Source organism: Hirsutella rhossiliensis (assembly GCF_020360975.1).
Source record: "Hirsutella rhossiliensis strain HR02 chromosome Unknown scaffold00002, whole genome shotgun sequence".
In the NCBI taxonomy this organism is placed as follows: Eukaryota; Fungi; Ascomycota; class Sordariomycetes; order Hypocreales; family Ophiocordycipitaceae; genus Hirsutella; species Hirsutella rhossiliensis.
The window spans coordinates 3088566-3105071 of record NW_025408668.1 but is presented as its reverse complement, the minus strand read 5'-3'; the positions used below and the strand labels follow the sequence as shown (position 1 = coordinate 3105071).

Here is a 16506-nt window from a genome sequence, read left to right as displayed (position 1 = left end):
ACGTAGCGGGGGGGCGGGAAAGAATTGGACAGATGGTAAATACGGAGTAGGGTCAAGAGGTGAAGTGAGTAAGTTGCACCGTGTATATCAAGCACACGCACACTGTGCATATGCTATCCTTTCGATTCGCAGTACACCACTGAACAGCTCTCAGCAACTTCACTCTATAGCATTGTGAGCTTTTGAAAAAATATCAGAGGCATCAAGTCGTCGTAGCCTTGGGAGCAGTTCCTCGACACATAATACCAGCAAAATTGAGGGCACGGCCGACGCGAACGAGCAATCCCTGAACCACCGGGGACAACGTGCACAAGAAATAGCAACCACCCCGAAAACGTCTATTGTGTATCTTATACATGAGGAAGGATCCCCGAGTTGTCAATAAGGGTGTCGTGCAGTATTACATTCCTTGCCTCCAAAGAGTCGCTTAGAAAGGCTGAAAACTAGTCAGCAGTCAAGTTTCGCAAACACTCGGTTGCTCAAGCAGCGACTCACGTTGTCCGAGGCGGGAGGCTCCTCTTTGATGAACAAGTTGCCGACGAAGGGAAGTTTCTGAAGCCACGGTCAGACGCTTGCCGGCAAAGGCCACGAGCAGCTTACCTGCAGCACATCTTGGCGGACGCGGGGGATGCCGGAAACGAAGAGCAGGGCCGCGACGCCGGCGGCACCGCCGAAGAAGGCAGTCCTGAAGCCGCTGCCGACAAGTGTCAGCGACACGCCTACCATCAGGGACAGCTCCAGCACTCGTCCCCTCAGAGACCTGCCCCTGTCCCTCTGTACCGCCTCCTGTCCAATCTTCCTGGACAAGAACAAATCAACTCGACTCACAGTCTTGTAAGGGCCGTCTTGTTCATCCCGTTGAGGTTCGGCTGGAACTGGTATCTGGACGTCCAATCGTCAGCCAGGCTCCTTTCCTAGGCCAAGCGACTGAGGCAGCGCAAAGGTCGACAAGTCTCGGCAGCGCGAGCATTGGCATCGGAGACAAATTTGTAACGTACTTGGGGCCGTAGGCGCTCCGGAACTCGGCAGCGCGGAAAGGAGTCTGCGGGACAAGGTCGGGTCAGCTCGTCTTGTGCCATCGATTCCTTTTCCCGGGGAGCGGGTGGCGTATATCTGCGCGTCGTCGGTCGGGATATGCGTCGGAAGGGCCAGTCGAACTTACGGGCGAGACCATCTTGGCTGGGAGAGAGGCAGTCGACGCCGGCTGTGTGGTTGAATTGCTCGTCGCGAAAATGGTGGTGACGCTTTGTGACTTTGCCGACGGAACAGGCCGGCCTCGTGGGGCCGCGGTGGCCTCAGGCTTGCACTCGCTGAGCTCGGCCCCGGCCAGCCAATGAGGGTGCTTGAAACGTCTCATTTCAGCCTTGCGCCAAAACAACACCAGCTTTTGTTCCCGACAAGCTTCTTCCTGCACCTTGTCGCGCTCAAGCCCATCCGCCATGGACACGTGCATCGACGGTCGCTTCGAGCGACTGGAAAAGGCTCTGTCCAACTTGATCGACTCCGTCACCAAGTACCACCCCTCAGCCATCCAGGCCGAAGAGCTCAAGGCCGCCGACGAGCACCTGAGCCAAGGGCTGGAACAAGGTAGCCCGCTTCTGCTCCGAGTCTGCTAATCCCACTGACCGTGTACGCAGTCCAGACCCATCAGAACAACCATCTCCGCATCCAGCGGCTGCGGAAAACATCCTCTGCCCTCGACGCCCAGATCCGCGACACCCTCACCAGCCTCGCCACCACGCGCAAGGACATCGTCACCACCCACACGGCCAAGTTCCCCGCCGAGCCAAACCACCCCGTCGCCTACGAGGAGCTCCTCCGCTACGCGCGCCGCATCAGCAAAACTACCCTGCCCCCCGCCGTCACCATCAACGGCGGCGGCGGCTCGCCCTCTCCCGAAACGCAGACGCCCATGCCCGAACCGCAGCCCCAGTCCGCCGTGACGCCCTCGGCACGAACCCCGTCCCTGACGCAGAGCCCCGTCGCAAACGGAACGTCGCAGCACGTCGTCTCTGATCCCTCGACGCAGCAGACCCTTACGTCCATGAACACGAGCCTCCCCGAGGGCATGAGCCAGTATCTCAACCCCCTCTCGGGCCAGCTCTTCTTCCCCTGGCCGCCCGAGGACAAGATCCGCTCCGGCTCTTTGGCGTCGTACCAGATCCTCGCCGAGCAGGGCATCGACCCTCGCAACTACGACCCCGCAACCGAGGAGGAGCGCAAGCGCAAGGAGGAAGAGGAGCGCAAAGCCAAGGAGGAGCGCGAAAAGGCCGAGAGAGAAGAACGCGAGAGGCAACTGCGCGTGGAGAGGGAGAGGCTCAGGGCAGAAAGAGAGAGGCAGAGAGAAAAGGAGCTGGAGGAGTGGCGCAGAGCAAGCATCGCCACTGGTCAGCCCGACGCAGCTGTGCCGGCGAGAGCCGGTGCCGGCGCTGTCGAGAAGAAGCAGTTTCAGTTCACAGACTTTGACGACCTGGACGACGACGACGACGACGACTGAGCGACGCAGAGCACTGCCTGGGTGACGCGTCATACAAGCTCACGCGGCTCTTCAGAAAGCAGCACGCTCCAGCGGCGAGCGTTCTCCCTCTTGACAAAAAACAACATCTTTTACGTCTATTGGCATTGATCCTCCGCTCACCAACAACTCGCGTGTGCTGCCGTGTCAAATTCTCAAGATGCTGCAAACCCGCGGAATTCAGCTAGTTCCCGCCATTGTCCTCACGCTGGTCTGATATGCCGATGCTGGAAATTGGAGATACTTGCCCTACAGGTATTCTTACAGCCCGCCCATCCATGACAGCATCGCTTGGGTTGGCTCGTCCTCGCTCCCGATAAAAAAATTTCACCTCCGGCTCACGCCCCAACTGGGATATCCGCATCTAGTCAACCTTGATGGAGGAGTAAATCTTTCTCACGAACCACCAGCTAGCAAAGTAGCCAATAGAGCCTGCGAAAACCCTCTTGTCAGATAATGTTGCCGAGTCATCACTTGGCCAGAGAAGAGACGTACCGGCGAGTATGAAGAAGAGAAAGGAGATGAGCCCGCTGTAGCCAACGTAGAGCACTATTCCTGCAAGGCCTCCGAGCCTCACCTTGGTCAAGAGATACAGGAGGCAGTTGAAGAAGATGTAGCCACCGCTCATGCCGGCCGCGAGGAACGATCTCCACTGCCAGTTGTAGTTTTCGGCGCACAGCAAAAAGTAAGTCATGAGGATGGTGACGGCCGCGCAGACAACAATCATCAAGCCGTAGCAGAGGAAGAGGAAGCCAAACATGTAATAGATGCGGCTGAACCAGATGGAGCTCATGATGAAGTAGAGCTCTACAAAGATGGCGCCAAACGGCAGTAGACCGACAATGAGCATGCTGGGGATCGGCTTGAGGTAGGTGGTGCAGGGCGGGATCTGGCGCGGAATCTGGTTGGTGCGCACCGGCGCCTCAATCTGGGGGCCGCGGAAGCCCAGCCACGAGCCCACAAACGAGAGGGGAATCGAAATGATGAACCAGATGGCGACGATAACCAGCATCGTGGTGAAGGGCACCGCGCCAGACGACTGCTTGGCCCACAGGAAAAGGTCGAGAAGGAAAAAGGCACCAAAGACGATGCCGGGCACCAGCAGGGGCGTCAGGGCAATGTTCAGTTTCCACTGCTCGCCCTGCATAGCCTTGTACGTCCTGGCCGAGGCATAGCCGCCGACGAAGCCCAGCAGCGTGTAGAGGATGATCATGATTGTGCCCAGGGACCCGCGGTTCGAGGGCGACAGGAAGCCGAGGAGCGCAAAGATGATGGTGCAACCCGTCATGACAAAGAGCTGCGCACCATTGCCCAGCAGCACGGAGAGCAGCAAGGGGTGGGACGGGATGCGGAACACGTCGCCGTGGACCAGCTTCCAGCCCGAGTCTTCCTGCACACCGTCCTCGACGGCTGACGTGCCGCCGAGGTCATCCAGGTTGATCTGGTCCAGCCGATTGTATCGTGCAATGTCCTTTTTGAGGGTCCTGACCAGGACCGACATGACGGTGAGGACGAGAATGACAACAATGACAGCCGTGTCGATGAGCCAGAACCAGTGGATCTTGGGGTCGAAGACGTGAAGGTACTTGTCCCACCTGGTGGCCCAGGCAGTCTCCGACTTCCTCCAGTAAACGCTGTAGCTGAACTGGACTTCTTGGTCCGCCTCGTTGGCCGCAACGATCAGCGGCGGGTGGCCTTCGGCGCAATCGGCCTTGCCCGTGTACTTTTTGGAGCTGGGCTGGACGACGGCACCGACGACGCGGAGCTCGTTTTCCTTGCCGTTGACCTCGTGGTACTCGATCCATATCTCGTAGTGGTTGTTGAAGGAGATTTCCTCTTCCTCGTCGTCCGTCAGGGTGAAGCCTCCGAGCTGGAAGCCGGGGCTGTAGAAGGTTGTGCCGGTCAGATCATCCTGGATCTGTTGGCCGGCAGGCAATCCGTCGACGAGCCAGTTGAGGCTGTAGGCCTCCTCGATCCTCTCGTAGACAAAGTACTTCATCTGCTCGACGTAGTTGACTTTACAGAGAGGCTTGCACGTCTCGTTCTTGGCCATGTTGAGCTCGAAGGGCGACGTCATGAGCCGGTCGCCGGACAGGATGCTCCCCAAGCTCTCGGGCACATATTCCGGGCCGCCTTTGGGCTGGCAAAAGTGAAAGGCCGGGTGGTAATAGTCGTACGACACGACCGAGTGCAGTCGATTGTCTTGGGGCGCGGCCACGGGCCTGACGCTGTTGACATACAGGGGGACGCGATCGCCTTGCTTGTAGGACGTCGGCGCGACGCCTGGCAGGTAGAAGGCGGACACGAGTTGCGGAGTCGCCAGGAGGGCGGCGAGGAGCGCCGACGGCGCAGCGACTCTGAGGTTCATTTTTCAGACGCTCAGTTCATGCCACGTGTCGCGGGTGGTCTTGGCCGGGCGGACGAGGCCGTCAGGCGAGGCGCCGAACAGGCTCCTGCAGAGGTGAGCAGATGCCACTCGATGCGGTATCGAGAACTGGCTCTGGCTGCGCATCAACGGGCTAAAGGGCGATGGCCGATGGCGGACGAGGGCGGTTGACAAGGCAAGGCGGTTGGGCTTATCGACAGAGTGGCAGCAAAACCGCGTGAGCCGGCATGAATTGGATGGGGAGAGGAGGATCTCATCCTTTTGCTGAGTCGCGCTCTGACTGGCCAGCATCGCCAGAAGTGGCTTAGTCAGGGAAAGTGTTGTAGAGAAGGCGAAGGGGCTAAGACAGGCGGATCATTAACCCGCCGGCCCCTCCGACGGTACCAAGGCGCCTCCTGGGCCCCAATCTTCAGCGCACCATTAGGGACATGCGAAAAGGGGCCCCGCTAAAAAAAGTTGTTTCTTGCAACCCGTGTCTGACAGTTGAGACCGGCGACAACTTCATCTCTCAAGCCCAAGCAATGGCGGCCCCGACAACGCTGCCGGCTTTGCTGGCCTCCCTGACACAGTCGCTGTCTCTCACCGAAGAGGCCGCGCCCAAGATTGCAGCCATCGAGAGCCCCAAAGACGGCATTTCACTCCTCGACGTCAAGAACGAGCTGCTGCTCTCGTACCTACAAAACCTCGTCTTCCTCATCCTCCTCAAGCTGCGAAACTCCAGGTCGACCTCCGACGATGCGGATCAAGGCGGCGATGGGCTTGACGAATCTGTCCGCGCAAAGCTCGTGGAGCTGCGACTCTATCTCGAAAGGGGGGCCCGGCCGTTAGAGGAGAAGCTCAGGTTTTCCATCGAGCGGTTCCTCAGGACCGCAGAAGATGCGCAGCGCCAAACACAAAACATACGGCAGAGGCGGAAAGCGAATGGCAGCAAGGACTCTGGCAGCGACGACGAGGACGCCTCTTCGGACCAAGGAGACGAGGACGAGGATGAGGACTTGTCTGGCCAGGGAAGACCCGTGCAGCACCGTCCGGGACAGACAGCTGCCGCACCCAGACTCGGCACTCTGATGGACGACGTCACGGCCAAGCGCGCCGACCACGAAGATGGGCCGTCTGGCATCTACCGCCCTCCCAAGAGAGATCGCCATGCCATGGAGACGACGCGGCCGCGCGAAAAGGCCGACCGCAGACCCCACAAGTCTCACACCATGGAGGAGTTTGTGCAGTCTGAGTTCGCCACGGCGCCCGTCGCCGAGCCCAGCATCGGCACGACGATTGTCCAGGGCGGGCGCAAGACGAAGACGGTCCAGGAGCGCAAGGACGAGGCTGAGCGCCGCGACTACGAAGAAATGAACCTTGTCCGCCTGCCCAAGCTGAGCAAGAAGGAGCGGGCCAAAAAGAACAAGGAGGCCGGGCGCAGCGGACACATGCAGTTTGGCGGCGAGGAGTGGAGGGACCTGGGCGAGGGCGTCGATCGCATCGACCGGCTGACCAAGCGCAAGGGGCCCGCTGGCGGCGGTGTGCGCGCTTTGCTGGAGAAGAGCAGGAAACGCGGCTTCGACACCACCGATGGGCCCCGGAGCAGCGGCCATGGAGCCGAGATTGGGGACAGGTTCCAGAAGAAAGTCAAGATGCTGGAAGCCGGTCGACGAGACAGGGGAAAGAAGAGGTAGCTGCGGAAGTGGCTGGGGATGTGTGATGGCAAAGACGGGGAGAATTCATACGGAAAAAGCAAATGTGCATATCACAGTCTATCACCAAGAACCTGGCGCGGTGCAACGCGGTCATGATGCATCAGGTGCCTATGCGGAGACCCTCTTCTCCATGGCTTTTACCCAGTGCCACACGTCACCGATTGTTCGAAAATTGCACAGGCTTGCAGAGTAGAGACTTGCAGATCAAGCGCTGTCCGCATTGAGAGTCGAGAGACGAGAGAGTCGCTGAAGCAGGGAGAGGAGATAAGATAAGACTACCCCGCCAAAAGATTTGGCAGCAAGCCCCGCCGCCAGGCTTTTGGCGACGGACTGCGACGACCCAAGACGAAACCACCAAATCCATTGTCCAGCCGAGTTTCATATTACGCGCCCACCTCGACAACACACAAGAGGCGGACTACTCCATTCCCCGGCACATTCCGCGCCAGCGCCACGTCACCGCCCCCCGGCCAGCGCGCCGCCGCCCTCGCCATGGCCACGACCGCCAAGCCCGAGGCTGACGAGCAGCCGCCTTCGCCAAAGACGGACATGGACGTGGACATGGACGTCGACGCCGACGCCGAGACCGACGAAGACGCAGACGCAGACCCCATCACCGCCTCGTACAACATCTTCCTCAACCCGGCCCTCCCCTGCGGCCGCCGCCTCCTCGTCCTGCAACACCCCAACCGCACCGACGACGAGCCCACGCAGCCGCGCCCGCAGCCCACGGAGCTGCGTCTCAAGTCCGACTCGGGCATGGTCGAGGTCGACGTGCCGCTCAACACGGACGCCGGCGCCGCCTACGACCGCGAAAAGGGCCTGCGCTGGGGCCGTGCCCTCAAGTCGTCCATGGCCGCCAAGAATGGCGGCAGTCATGGCCTTGCCGGCGGCTTTGGCTTTGGCGCCGTGCAGCAGAGGGGCGGCGGGCGTGGGAAGAAGGGCGGTGGTGATGCTGATGATGAGGCTGGCGGCGGCGGCGGGTTGGGAGGCGGCTTTCTCGACTGGAAAGATGCCGTTAATCAGGACAAGGTCCTGCGGACGCAGACGCTGGGGGGCCAGTATCCGAACGCCGACGAGGTCCAGTACATGGTCGGCGTCTTCCAAGGCAGTGCGTACCGCCCTCTCCTCTCCCCTCTCCCCTCTCCCCTCCCCCCTCTCTTCTCTCTCCTCTTTTCTCTCTATCGAACTAACACGCACGCACAGATGACATCCACCTCACCCCCGTCTCTTCCCTCGTCCTCCTCCGCCCCCAGCTCCACCACATCGACGCGACCACGCAGCAGGAGCGCACCGCCGCCTCGGCCGCCTCGTCCTCGGCTAAGGAAGCCGCCGGCTCCGGCTCCGCAACCGCCGCCCGCGCCATCCACATGACCATCAAGACCACGGCCGACGGCGACGCCGTCACCACCGAGACCATGGCCGACCGCCTGCGCTTCGTCCAGTCCGAGCCGTGGCGCAAGCTGCCCTACACCGACGAGAACGTCGAGGCCGCCTGGGACGTCTACAACGACAGCCTTTTCCTCAAGACCGCCCCCGCCACCGAGAGCGCAAACGACGACGCCACGCCCGCCGCCGACGCTCGGCCTGAGCGGCAACTTAACGACGCCGTCCCCCGGTTCGGCACCAAGTGGGGAGACAGGCGCTTGCTCGAGGCCGTCAGCGGCATCACCAAGCCCGAGCCCGAGCCGGCCCCCGTCGAGGTCAAGCCCGAGCCGAATAAGGAAAAGCTGCCCGACCCGCCTGCCGACGAGGCGAAAAGGCCGAGGGCTCACCCGAAGGGTGCCGCATCTGCGGCAACCCGGAGAGGCGGCCGGGCCAAGCCGGCATCGTCCAAAGCCGACGCGTCCACGGTCAACATCGATTGATCGTGCGCCAGTCTGCTCTGCTTTTTACATGGTCATGACTTGCATGGGACGGCGCCTGGCGTGGCGAGGAACACTGAATCATTGCACATGGTCCAGATAGACCGTATCATGGGCAACAAAGTATCCTCTTGATAGTTCGCAACTGCGCTCCCTTTTCGCCTGATCGACAGCCAAGTAGTCCACGCTATTTTGAGGACTATATAAAGCAGCTCCCATCAATGCCCGCGACATGATGTGCTATTATCAAACCAGGCCGCGCAACGTTCTCGCCTTGAGCACCCACTGATTGTACATGCGACTGCTCCTCTCCGCCCAAAAACTGGTAGGAAATTTCGTACGAACCGGCCTGCCCTCGCACATGACAATTCCAACCTGTAGGGTCCCCAATGCCATTTCGCAGCCATTAGCCCAGAAACCCGCGGTAAGCATCACATGTTTTCAGCTCTTCGACCGGGCCCCTTGACCAAGGCTGTCGTCACTGGAGCAGCTCCACATCCAAGCCAATGGCGCGCATAAACAGGTTGACGCTTCCAAGCCGCTCCGTCGCCATGGCTGGCGGTAGAGTCTTGGACAGCGCAACAGTATCGAGGACCCTATCCTTGACGGCAAGGACAAGCCGTGTCTGCTGGTCGTGCGTCGCGCTGACACCCATGGCGGCGAGCAGCTGCCAGACGTGCACGTCAACGCCCGCGTTGACGCTGCCGGGGAAAATGGTCGACAGCGACGGCTCGAGCTTACTGAATAGAATCTCAAAGGTTTGGTCCCTGCGAGCAGTTAGCAAAAGGGGCCAGGCGGTGAGCAAGGGAAGAGGAGCGACGGACCACTTGTCCCACTGCTCGGTGTTTCCTCCGCCAGTCTGCTTCAGCAGCACAGCCCGGCTGAGAATCAGCGTGAGCATGGAGACACCGATCCTCGTGCGCGCAATGAGGTCCACGTTTAGCTTCGTGGCAATCAGATTCAGGACCCCGTCTACAATATCGAGCCCCGTGTCGTTGAAGTACTGCATCAGGGACGGCATGACGGTGGAGATGAACAGCTCAATGTTCTCGCGCATCCTGGAGTTGAGGTTCGTCTCGCCATTGTCGTCGACGGCACCTTGGATAACATCCAACTGGTCAAGGTGATAGATGATCATGGTCAAAATCGTGGTGCGCTGTTCAAAGCTGAGGTGAGGGAAGATGCGTGGTATGGCCTTCTTGCCTTTGGCGCAAGACAGAAACGCAATGAAGGGGTGCGGCACCGTCAGGCCAATCGGCTCGTGCACCTTGAGTTCGTCCCAGAGCTTCGCGTTGAGGGCGTCGAGACCAACGGCCCATTCCTTGTGCTTCTCCTCCAACTCCGGGTCATGTTGCCCGCTGAGGGGCGGAGGGATGAAGCGGGCGTGGTCCTCAATCTTCATTAAAGTGTCGTAGACCTTTTCGACATTTCGCAAAATCCTCTTGCGATCAAGCCCATTTTCCGGGGCCTTCTTGCCGGTGCTTGGGCGCTGCGCTTCACTCTCCGCGCGCTTGATGTTGAGCAACGGCTTCGGGGTCTTGGCGTTGCTGAAGGATATCTTCCCTAGGCTGCCGGCGATGACGAGCTGTGGATTCTTGGGCTTGTTCTTGGCTGCCTCTACGGCTCTCTGCACCTGCTGCTCCATGCGCTGTATATGGTTCTCGGCCGGTCTGCCGTGTCTCCGCGCACCGCCGTGGCGAGTGCCCGTCTGGAACAGGTACGTCTGGGCAAAGTTGCTGAGGGGTTGGCTGGGATTTTGGCGTTGGCCAGCACGAATGTGGCTGTAGACTTTATAGTAAAAGTCCTCCGAGAGGGACATATCACCACCCTTGTCTACTGGATTTCCAGTGGCCGAGACGAGTTGCTGAAGCTGGATGCGGGTGATGAAGTTCTTGTCCTGAGGCGTCATCAAGCCATTATCCTTGGACAACAGCCAGATCTTGTGGTTGCGCTTGGCGCGTTTCGTTTCCTGCTCCAAAAACGCACCCTTTTCGTCCTCTGACATTTGCATCATGTGCGGATGAGCATGCATCTGCGTCATCTTGGGCACCGATCCATGAGATCGGCTTGGCCGATGACCATGCAGTCCCAGCCTGTCGGCATCTCCAGGCAAGCGATTTGGGTTCTGCAAAATTTGCATGGGCTGGCTAGGATGAGCCTGCTGGCGATGCTGTTGCTGCTGATGCTGGTGTGCCGGGGGTGCGGAGAACTTGTCCGTGGACACGGGGTGCTTTGCGTGTAGGCTCTGAGGTCGCTGCAAGATGGTGACGGCGGGTCCATGTCCCGGATACGCCTGTCCGTGGTGTTGTTGAGGGTACTGCGGCGGCGGCGGCGGCTGCTGCTGGCTCGGGTAGCCTGGCTGTCCCGTAGAGTACGGAGCAGGCTCCTGGGTGGGCGCATGGGTTGGCTGCTTGGACTGGGCTCGCATGGCCGCTTCCACTTCTTCAAGGCTCATGATCTTTCTACTACTCGGGGGCTGCGGCTGAGCAGCTTGTTGTGTCGTGGCAGGAACTGCAGCTTTGGAGGAGCCAATGCCCCAGATGCTTTGGTCGACGTGCAAATCAGGCATCGGCTCGGCTTCTCGGTATTTCTCGTATCCAGTGCGATTCGGTCTTGTAGGTTGCGAACCCGAGTATTGATATTGAGCGGCCAGTTCTGCGGGCAATTCTAGGGGTTGAGTTCGGGCAATGCTGGATCTTGGGGCCGGCTGCTGTCGGTTGAAGCGAAGATGCTCCTCCTCGATAGCATCGGCTACCTTGGCAGTCTGGCCGAAGAAGTCGAAGTCCTTGCCGACCTTGCCCGTGCCAGAGGCATCGCCGCCAAACGTGTCGTCGTTGAAGGCATCTTCGGTGTCGTCGAGCTGGTCGCCGAGACCATCATAGGTGTCTTCAAAGTCGAGGGCATCGTCGCCGGCATCATCGCGACTAGAGAGGCCGGCAAAGGGATCTTGGGCCTGAGAGAAGCCAGGAGCCGCCGTGTTGTGGCGGCCAGTGGCATCGAAGCCGAAGAAGGACATTGTGCCAAGTCGTTTTTGTGAAGGCTGAGGAGAACAATAAGTTTTTTTTTTCGTGGCACTATATCTCGGGGTTAGTGTGCGCCGACTGGAGGCGTGTGTGAGGTAGATCACGCAGAGCATTGGTCCAGGCAGGATGCGTAGGGGCGGTGCGACAAGAAAGAGCACGGTTGTGCGCTTTCAGAGTCGCGAATTGCAAGCTTGGTCCCGCGCTTCGCAAGACGACCAGTGAGGAGACATGATGATCCGCGCAAACACAAACTCACAGCATCCCGACTGGTGTCAAGCGCAGGAGAGCTCCGAGGTAGAGAATGGCGACTTACCACTAAAAGAATGAGCAATTCGCGGGAGAGGCAAGAGCACACAAATCTGACATGGTGTCTTTGCAGACGAGGGCGGAGTTGGCAAAAGACGAAGCCGACGTCGGGCGAAGAGCGTGACGGCAACGGGCAAATCCAAGAACCGCCAGAGTCAAGAGACAGGAAAGGAAGCAAAGCAGGGCCGGGGTAGAAGGGGCAGGCGGCCGGGGAGGAACGGCGAGCTGCTGATCTGACTATGCTGGAGACGGAGGACTTGACGATTGTGCTCCTGAGAATGATCCCTCGCGTCCCCACCTCGAGTCACGTGATTGTCCCTCCTTCAACGGCCTACGGAGTACAGAGTAATACATACGTAATCAATTGGCCATACCACCCGTACGAAGCCTACGCGCACGCTTGACTGGGCAATAAAATGTCCTCGTCGATCCGACAGAGCAGCCAGGATTGCCAAGGCACTCGCCGAGCCCAAGATGCATCTGGCGTGGATGCCTGACTCTGGGCCTTGAGCTCGACTGTTGCTCAACGACGCCGGCGTGGAAGGAATCTTGACCGAGCGCGCGAGGAATCGGAGAAAGAGCTGGCCCATCGACGACCTGCGCTGCTACACGCGGCTCGGGAGTCGCAGCGCTCGCATTTGGCCTCGAGGCTTGGGCAATGCATGCAGCGGGGTGCGGCCGGTGAGATTTACACCCGCGGTGGTGATGGCTCGACGGTGTTTTGCGGTGTTTTGTTGCAGATCTAGACAGGCGGCGGAAGCAGCAACGGCGCTCACGGGGCCTGCGCCCGGACTGGTTTCTTGAGACTCGACCAAAACTGGGCCGTACTTGGACAAAGGATTCGTGTCAATGGCGGCGTCCCGGTCCACGTTGCAAGCCGTGCGCGGGCTAGGGACTAATTGGCGGACGGATTCTATCAATGCATCTCCATGGTGGCCATTTGTCTCTCGCTGTCTTTGCCCCGAATTGCGAGGCGGGTAGCCGAGCCTCTGGCGATTGTCGCACCCGTCTAGGCTTTCAAGACACACCGGACTCCATCACCTCAGCCCCTATCGTCGGTTGCACTAGAGGCTTGAAATGCAGCACAAAGAGGGCGAATGGATAGGCAAGCAGTGCAGAGGAAATGCGACGTTGGACGGCTGGATGGAGCCTCGCATGCCTTGGCACGCGGGAATAACCACAGGGGCGCGGACGAGGAGCGCTAATTAGGGCACGATTCGTCACCATGCCACGAGATCCACGACGGACTAAACTAGGTGGTCGACGCCAGCCGCGCGTCCCTTGTCTACCTGCTGCTTGTTACACATCTGACTGGCCATCGGCTGGAGAAGCGCCACGCCGCAAGGCAACTCAAGTCAAGACGGCTGCGCATTTGGCTCTCCACAGGGGTCCACAGGGGTTTTGTTGGGGCCGTGATAGCATCCTGCTGCAACTCCCAAGTGTGGTGCGTCCAAACAAGTTGCCGTGATAATTAATTAATTAAGCCGCCGTCTCTCGCCGTCTGTCGTTTCAATAAGCTCCTGCCGGGTTCAGCCGCCGAGATCCGCAAAATGGGCGGCCAGTGGGGCAAGGCTTTTCTTTGGACACAGCTGCAGAGAAATCCATCGTCATGTCCGGCTGCCACGGTTGCCTCGAGGTATTTATCCCCGTTGGCCGGTGGCATGCACAGCATCTGCTCAAGGGCCGTGGCCGAGGATCCGGATACGAAGGGCAAGGTCGAACGGCACTGTTGTCGTGCACACACGAGGCAAAGCGTACAGGTGAGAAGTGAGCGGTTAAAAAGGGGGCGGCTAAGCGAAGCCAGAGATACGAAGATTGTGTCTTGGCTCGAGGTACCGGGTACGAGGGGATACTGCGCTGTGCCGATGCAAGCCTGGCCTGACTGCTGAGGCACAACATTCCTGCAACCGCCACTGGCCTAAACAGAAGCCGGGGCATGTACAGTACAGTATCTTGGCACGCTTCTCTGCCGTCGTCGCCCAGGCGATAGGATACAGGGCAACACATCCGCGGGACCGGCACGTAATAAGCGCAGACCTGTCCACTGCAGAAAACTCCACTGTCCACTATCTATCAACTACCCATTGGGGCAGATGTTTTGTCCATGAAACCCATCCGCGGCACCGAGTCCAACCAGGGGGCCGGCTCCATCACGTTTCCCCAGTTTGCCTTCCCAAACAAGGTATCAAGAGGTGCTACAGGCGGGGCGCAAGGGCTGCACTAAGTTAGTGGCTGACGAACGCCGACTTTTCTCATCACTTCTTTTTGCGACCGCGTACGCATGAAACGGGCGGGGAGCTGCTAACTACCTTAGGTAGTAATACTGAACAAGGTACCTAGAGTATATGCCTTACCTAAAGTACTCTGTCGAAGCCATCCAGTTTACCTTGCCCTGCAGTCCGCTAGAGCTGCCCCAACCAGGCACCTGAAGCATCTGGAAAGATTCCCTGGAGGTGACCCGCCGGGAATTGGCACAAGCTCCAGATACCCGCTCAACGTACCAAGGTGCCACACGGACGGGCTGCTCCAACGTCCAGGTACCTTCTATCTCAAACCCCAGACACAACACCGCTGATCTCCCCTTCTCTCTCGTCCCTCCCGTTACCGAATATCCGCATCTCTCCCTCTTCATCCTCCTCCAGCCCTTTCCTCACTAGCGCCCCGGCGACTGGTTCCCGCCTCCTCCGCCGTCTCCTCTGACCGCTGAGAGCCATGATTGTCTAGACTCGCCATCACTTCACCTTCCATGCGCCGACATCTCCTCCATCGAACCTCCGTCTGCTTTAGCCGTCTGCCACGCATGCGACGCTCGACTCGTATCTTGCCCCTGACACGAGCTCCCACTCTTGGTCCCCGACAGCCTCGCAGCCAAATCCAGCCGCCCTTCTCGTCTGCCCTCTCGACGCCGTCATCGACAACTGTTGTCCCTCATGATGGTTGGCGGTAACGCGCGATACGTGCGCTACATCGCCATCGCCATCTTTGTGCGTCCACAGATGATGCTCCTCGCTTGAGCCGTGCCACTAACGTCGACAGCAGACCCTCACCATCTTCTACTACGTCTCCCACTCAAAGTACCAGGCCGTCACCACCCGCGGCGGCACCACCCATCGGGTCGACACTGCTCGCACAGGCGCCCAGCAGCCACCGACGAACCGCGAGTCGAGCGCCCACACGCCGTCGCGGCCACCGCCCGGGGACACCGAGGATGGCGAAATCTTCACCACCAACAAGCCTCCGGTCGTCAATGCCAAGGAGTTCCCGTTGGCCGTGAGCCCCGATGATCCCCTCTGGGACAACGATCTGGTCGGCACGGCGCCCGGCCCCCGCGTGAACGCCACTTTTGTCACCCTCGCCCGCAACAGCGACGTCTGGGACATTGCTCGCTCGATTCGCCAGGTCGAGGATCGCTTCAACCGCCGGTACAACTACGACTGGGTCTTCCTCAACGACAAGCCCTTTGACGCCACGTTCAAAAAGGTGACGAATTCGCTCGTCTCGGGCAAGGCGCACTACGGACAGATCCCCGCCGAGCACTGGTCGTTTCCCGAGTGGATCGACCAGGACAAGGCCAAGAAGGTGCGCGAGGACATGGCTGAGCGCAGGATCATCTACGGCGACTCGGTCAGCTACCGGCACATGTGCCGCTTCGAATCCGGCTTCTTTTTCCGCCAGCCATTGATGATGAACTACGACTATTACTGGCGCGTCGAGCCCTCGATCGAGCTCTTTTGCGACCTTCACTACGACCCCTTCCGCCTCATGGCCGAGGGCGGGAAAAAGTACAGCTTCGTCCTCAGCCTCTACGAGTACGTCGAGACCATCAAGACGCTCTGGGACAGCACCAAGAAGTTTATGACGAACCACCCGGAGCACATTGCGGCCGACAACTCGATGGGCTTCCTCAGCGACGACGGCGGCGACACGTACAACAACTGTCACTTTGTAAGTCTTGGGCTCACCCACGCATGCCTGGAAATGACTAACCCTGGGGCACAGTGGTCCAACTTTGAGATTGGCGACCTCAACTGGTTGCGGAGCCAAGCCTACCTCGACTTTTTTGACTCGCTTGACCGTGACGGGGGCTTTTTCTACGAGCGCTGGGGCGACGCTCCAGTGCACTCCATTGCTGCCGGCATCCTGCTTAACAGGAGCGAGATTCACTTCTTCAACGACATTGCCTACTGGCATATTCCCTTTACCCACTGTCCGACTGGCGAGAAGACGCGGCTGGCCCTCCGCTGCCATTGTAACCCCAATGACAATTTTGACTGGAAGGGATATTCCTGTACTTATCCCCCCCCCCTGCCGAATTTCTATCCCCTTGTGTTTCCGAAACTGGTTGCATTAACACTGGCTAACCGCTTACACAGGCACTTCCAAGTACTTTGACATTAATGACATGGAGAAGCCCGAGAGTTACGAAAACCAGCAATGATGGGTGGCTCGTGCTCTCATCGAGGGCCATGGCATGAGGGCCGATGTGATGACATGCTTTCATCGGCGCTCTCGCCTCTGCGTGCAGTCACGTTGGGAAAGGAGTTTTCAAGGTCTTTGCTGTTGAGTCGGACGAGCCCTGGCAGGCATGAAGGTATCACGGCATATGAAATTTGGCATTGCGGGAGGAACGGCGTCTATCTGAGTTTGCCTCTCAAAGGCTAGAGACGAGTTGTTTTGGGCTCATGTACATAAAATAAAGCTATAAAAGCCGCGAGCC

The 16506-nt window shown here is 59.3% G+C and overlaps 7 protein-coding genes across 7 annotated transcripts; 4 read left to right on the top strand and 3 right to left on the bottom strand.

The window, feature by feature from the left end:
* Positions 1-427: 427 nt before the first annotated feature.
* HRG_01941 (ubiquinol-cytochrome-c reductase complex subunit (QCR10) domain-containing protein) lies at positions 428-1174 on the bottom strand (the record flags this gene model as incomplete). The annotated part of the gene is made up of 6 exons (XM_044860412.1): positions 428-436; positions 496-552; positions 601-694; positions 829-882; positions 999-1042; positions 1163-1174. The coding sequence occupies 6 exons, from the start codon at positions 1172-1174 to the stop codon at positions 428-430; spliced, it is 270 nt and encodes an 89-aa protein (XP_044724045.1).
* Positions 1175-1439: 265 nt separating this feature from the next.
* On the top strand, positions 1440-2497 carry HRG_01940 (vitamin-D-receptor interacting mediator subunit 4 domain-containing protein; the record flags this gene model as incomplete). The annotated part of the gene is made up of 2 exons (XM_044860411.1): positions 1440-1587; positions 1638-2497. The coding sequence occupies 2 exons, from the start codon at positions 1440-1442 to the stop codon at positions 2495-2497; spliced, it is 1008 nt and encodes a 335-aa protein (XP_044724044.1).
* Positions 2498-2879: 382 nt separating this feature from the next.
* On the bottom strand, positions 2880-4883 carry HRG_01939 (endomembrane protein 70 domain-containing protein; the record flags this gene model as incomplete). Its single annotated transcript, XM_044860410.1, has 3 exons — positions 2880-2947; positions 3011-3956; positions 4005-4883. 3 exons carry the CDS (start codon positions 4881-4883, stop codon positions 2880-2882), a joined length of 1893 nt encoding a protein of 630 aa, XP_044724043.1.
* Positions 4884-5422: 539 nt separating this feature from the next.
* Positions 5423-6574, top strand: HRG_01938 (sas10/Utp3/C1D family domain-containing protein; the record flags this gene model as incomplete). The annotated part of the gene is made up of 1 exon (XM_044860409.1): positions 5423-6574. The coding sequence occupies one exon, from the start codon at positions 5423-5425 to the stop codon at positions 6572-6574; it is 1152 nt and encodes a 383-aa protein (XP_044724042.1).
* A 513-nt stretch (positions 6575-7087) lies between these two features.
* On the top strand, positions 7088-8463 carry HRG_01937 (Sin-like protein; the record flags this gene model as incomplete). The annotated part of the gene is made up of 3 exons (XM_044860408.1): positions 7088-7561; positions 7622-7706; positions 7802-8463. The coding sequence occupies 3 exons, from the start codon at positions 7088-7090 to the stop codon at positions 8461-8463; spliced, it is 1221 nt and encodes a 406-aa protein (XP_044724041.1).
* Positions 8464-8938: 475 nt separating this feature from the next.
* Positions 8939-11476, bottom strand: HRG_01936 (topoisomerase II-associated protein PAT1 domain-containing protein; the record flags this gene model as incomplete). Its single annotated transcript, XM_044860407.1, has 2 exons — positions 8939-9227; positions 9285-11476. The coding sequence occupies 2 exons, from the start codon at positions 11474-11476 to the stop codon at positions 8939-8941; spliced, it is 2481 nt and encodes an 826-aa protein (XP_044724040.1).
* A 3246-nt stretch (positions 11477-14722) lies between these two features.
* On the top strand, positions 14723-16227 carry HRG_01935 (glycolipid 2-alpha-mannosyltransferase domain-containing protein; the record flags this gene model as incomplete). Its single annotated transcript, XM_044860406.1, has 4 exons — positions 14723-14773; positions 14829-15734; positions 15789-16077; positions 16163-16227. 4 exons carry the CDS (start codon positions 14723-14725, stop codon positions 16225-16227), a joined length of 1311 nt encoding a protein of 436 aa, XP_044724039.1.
* Positions 16228-16506: the final 279 nt, after the last annotated feature.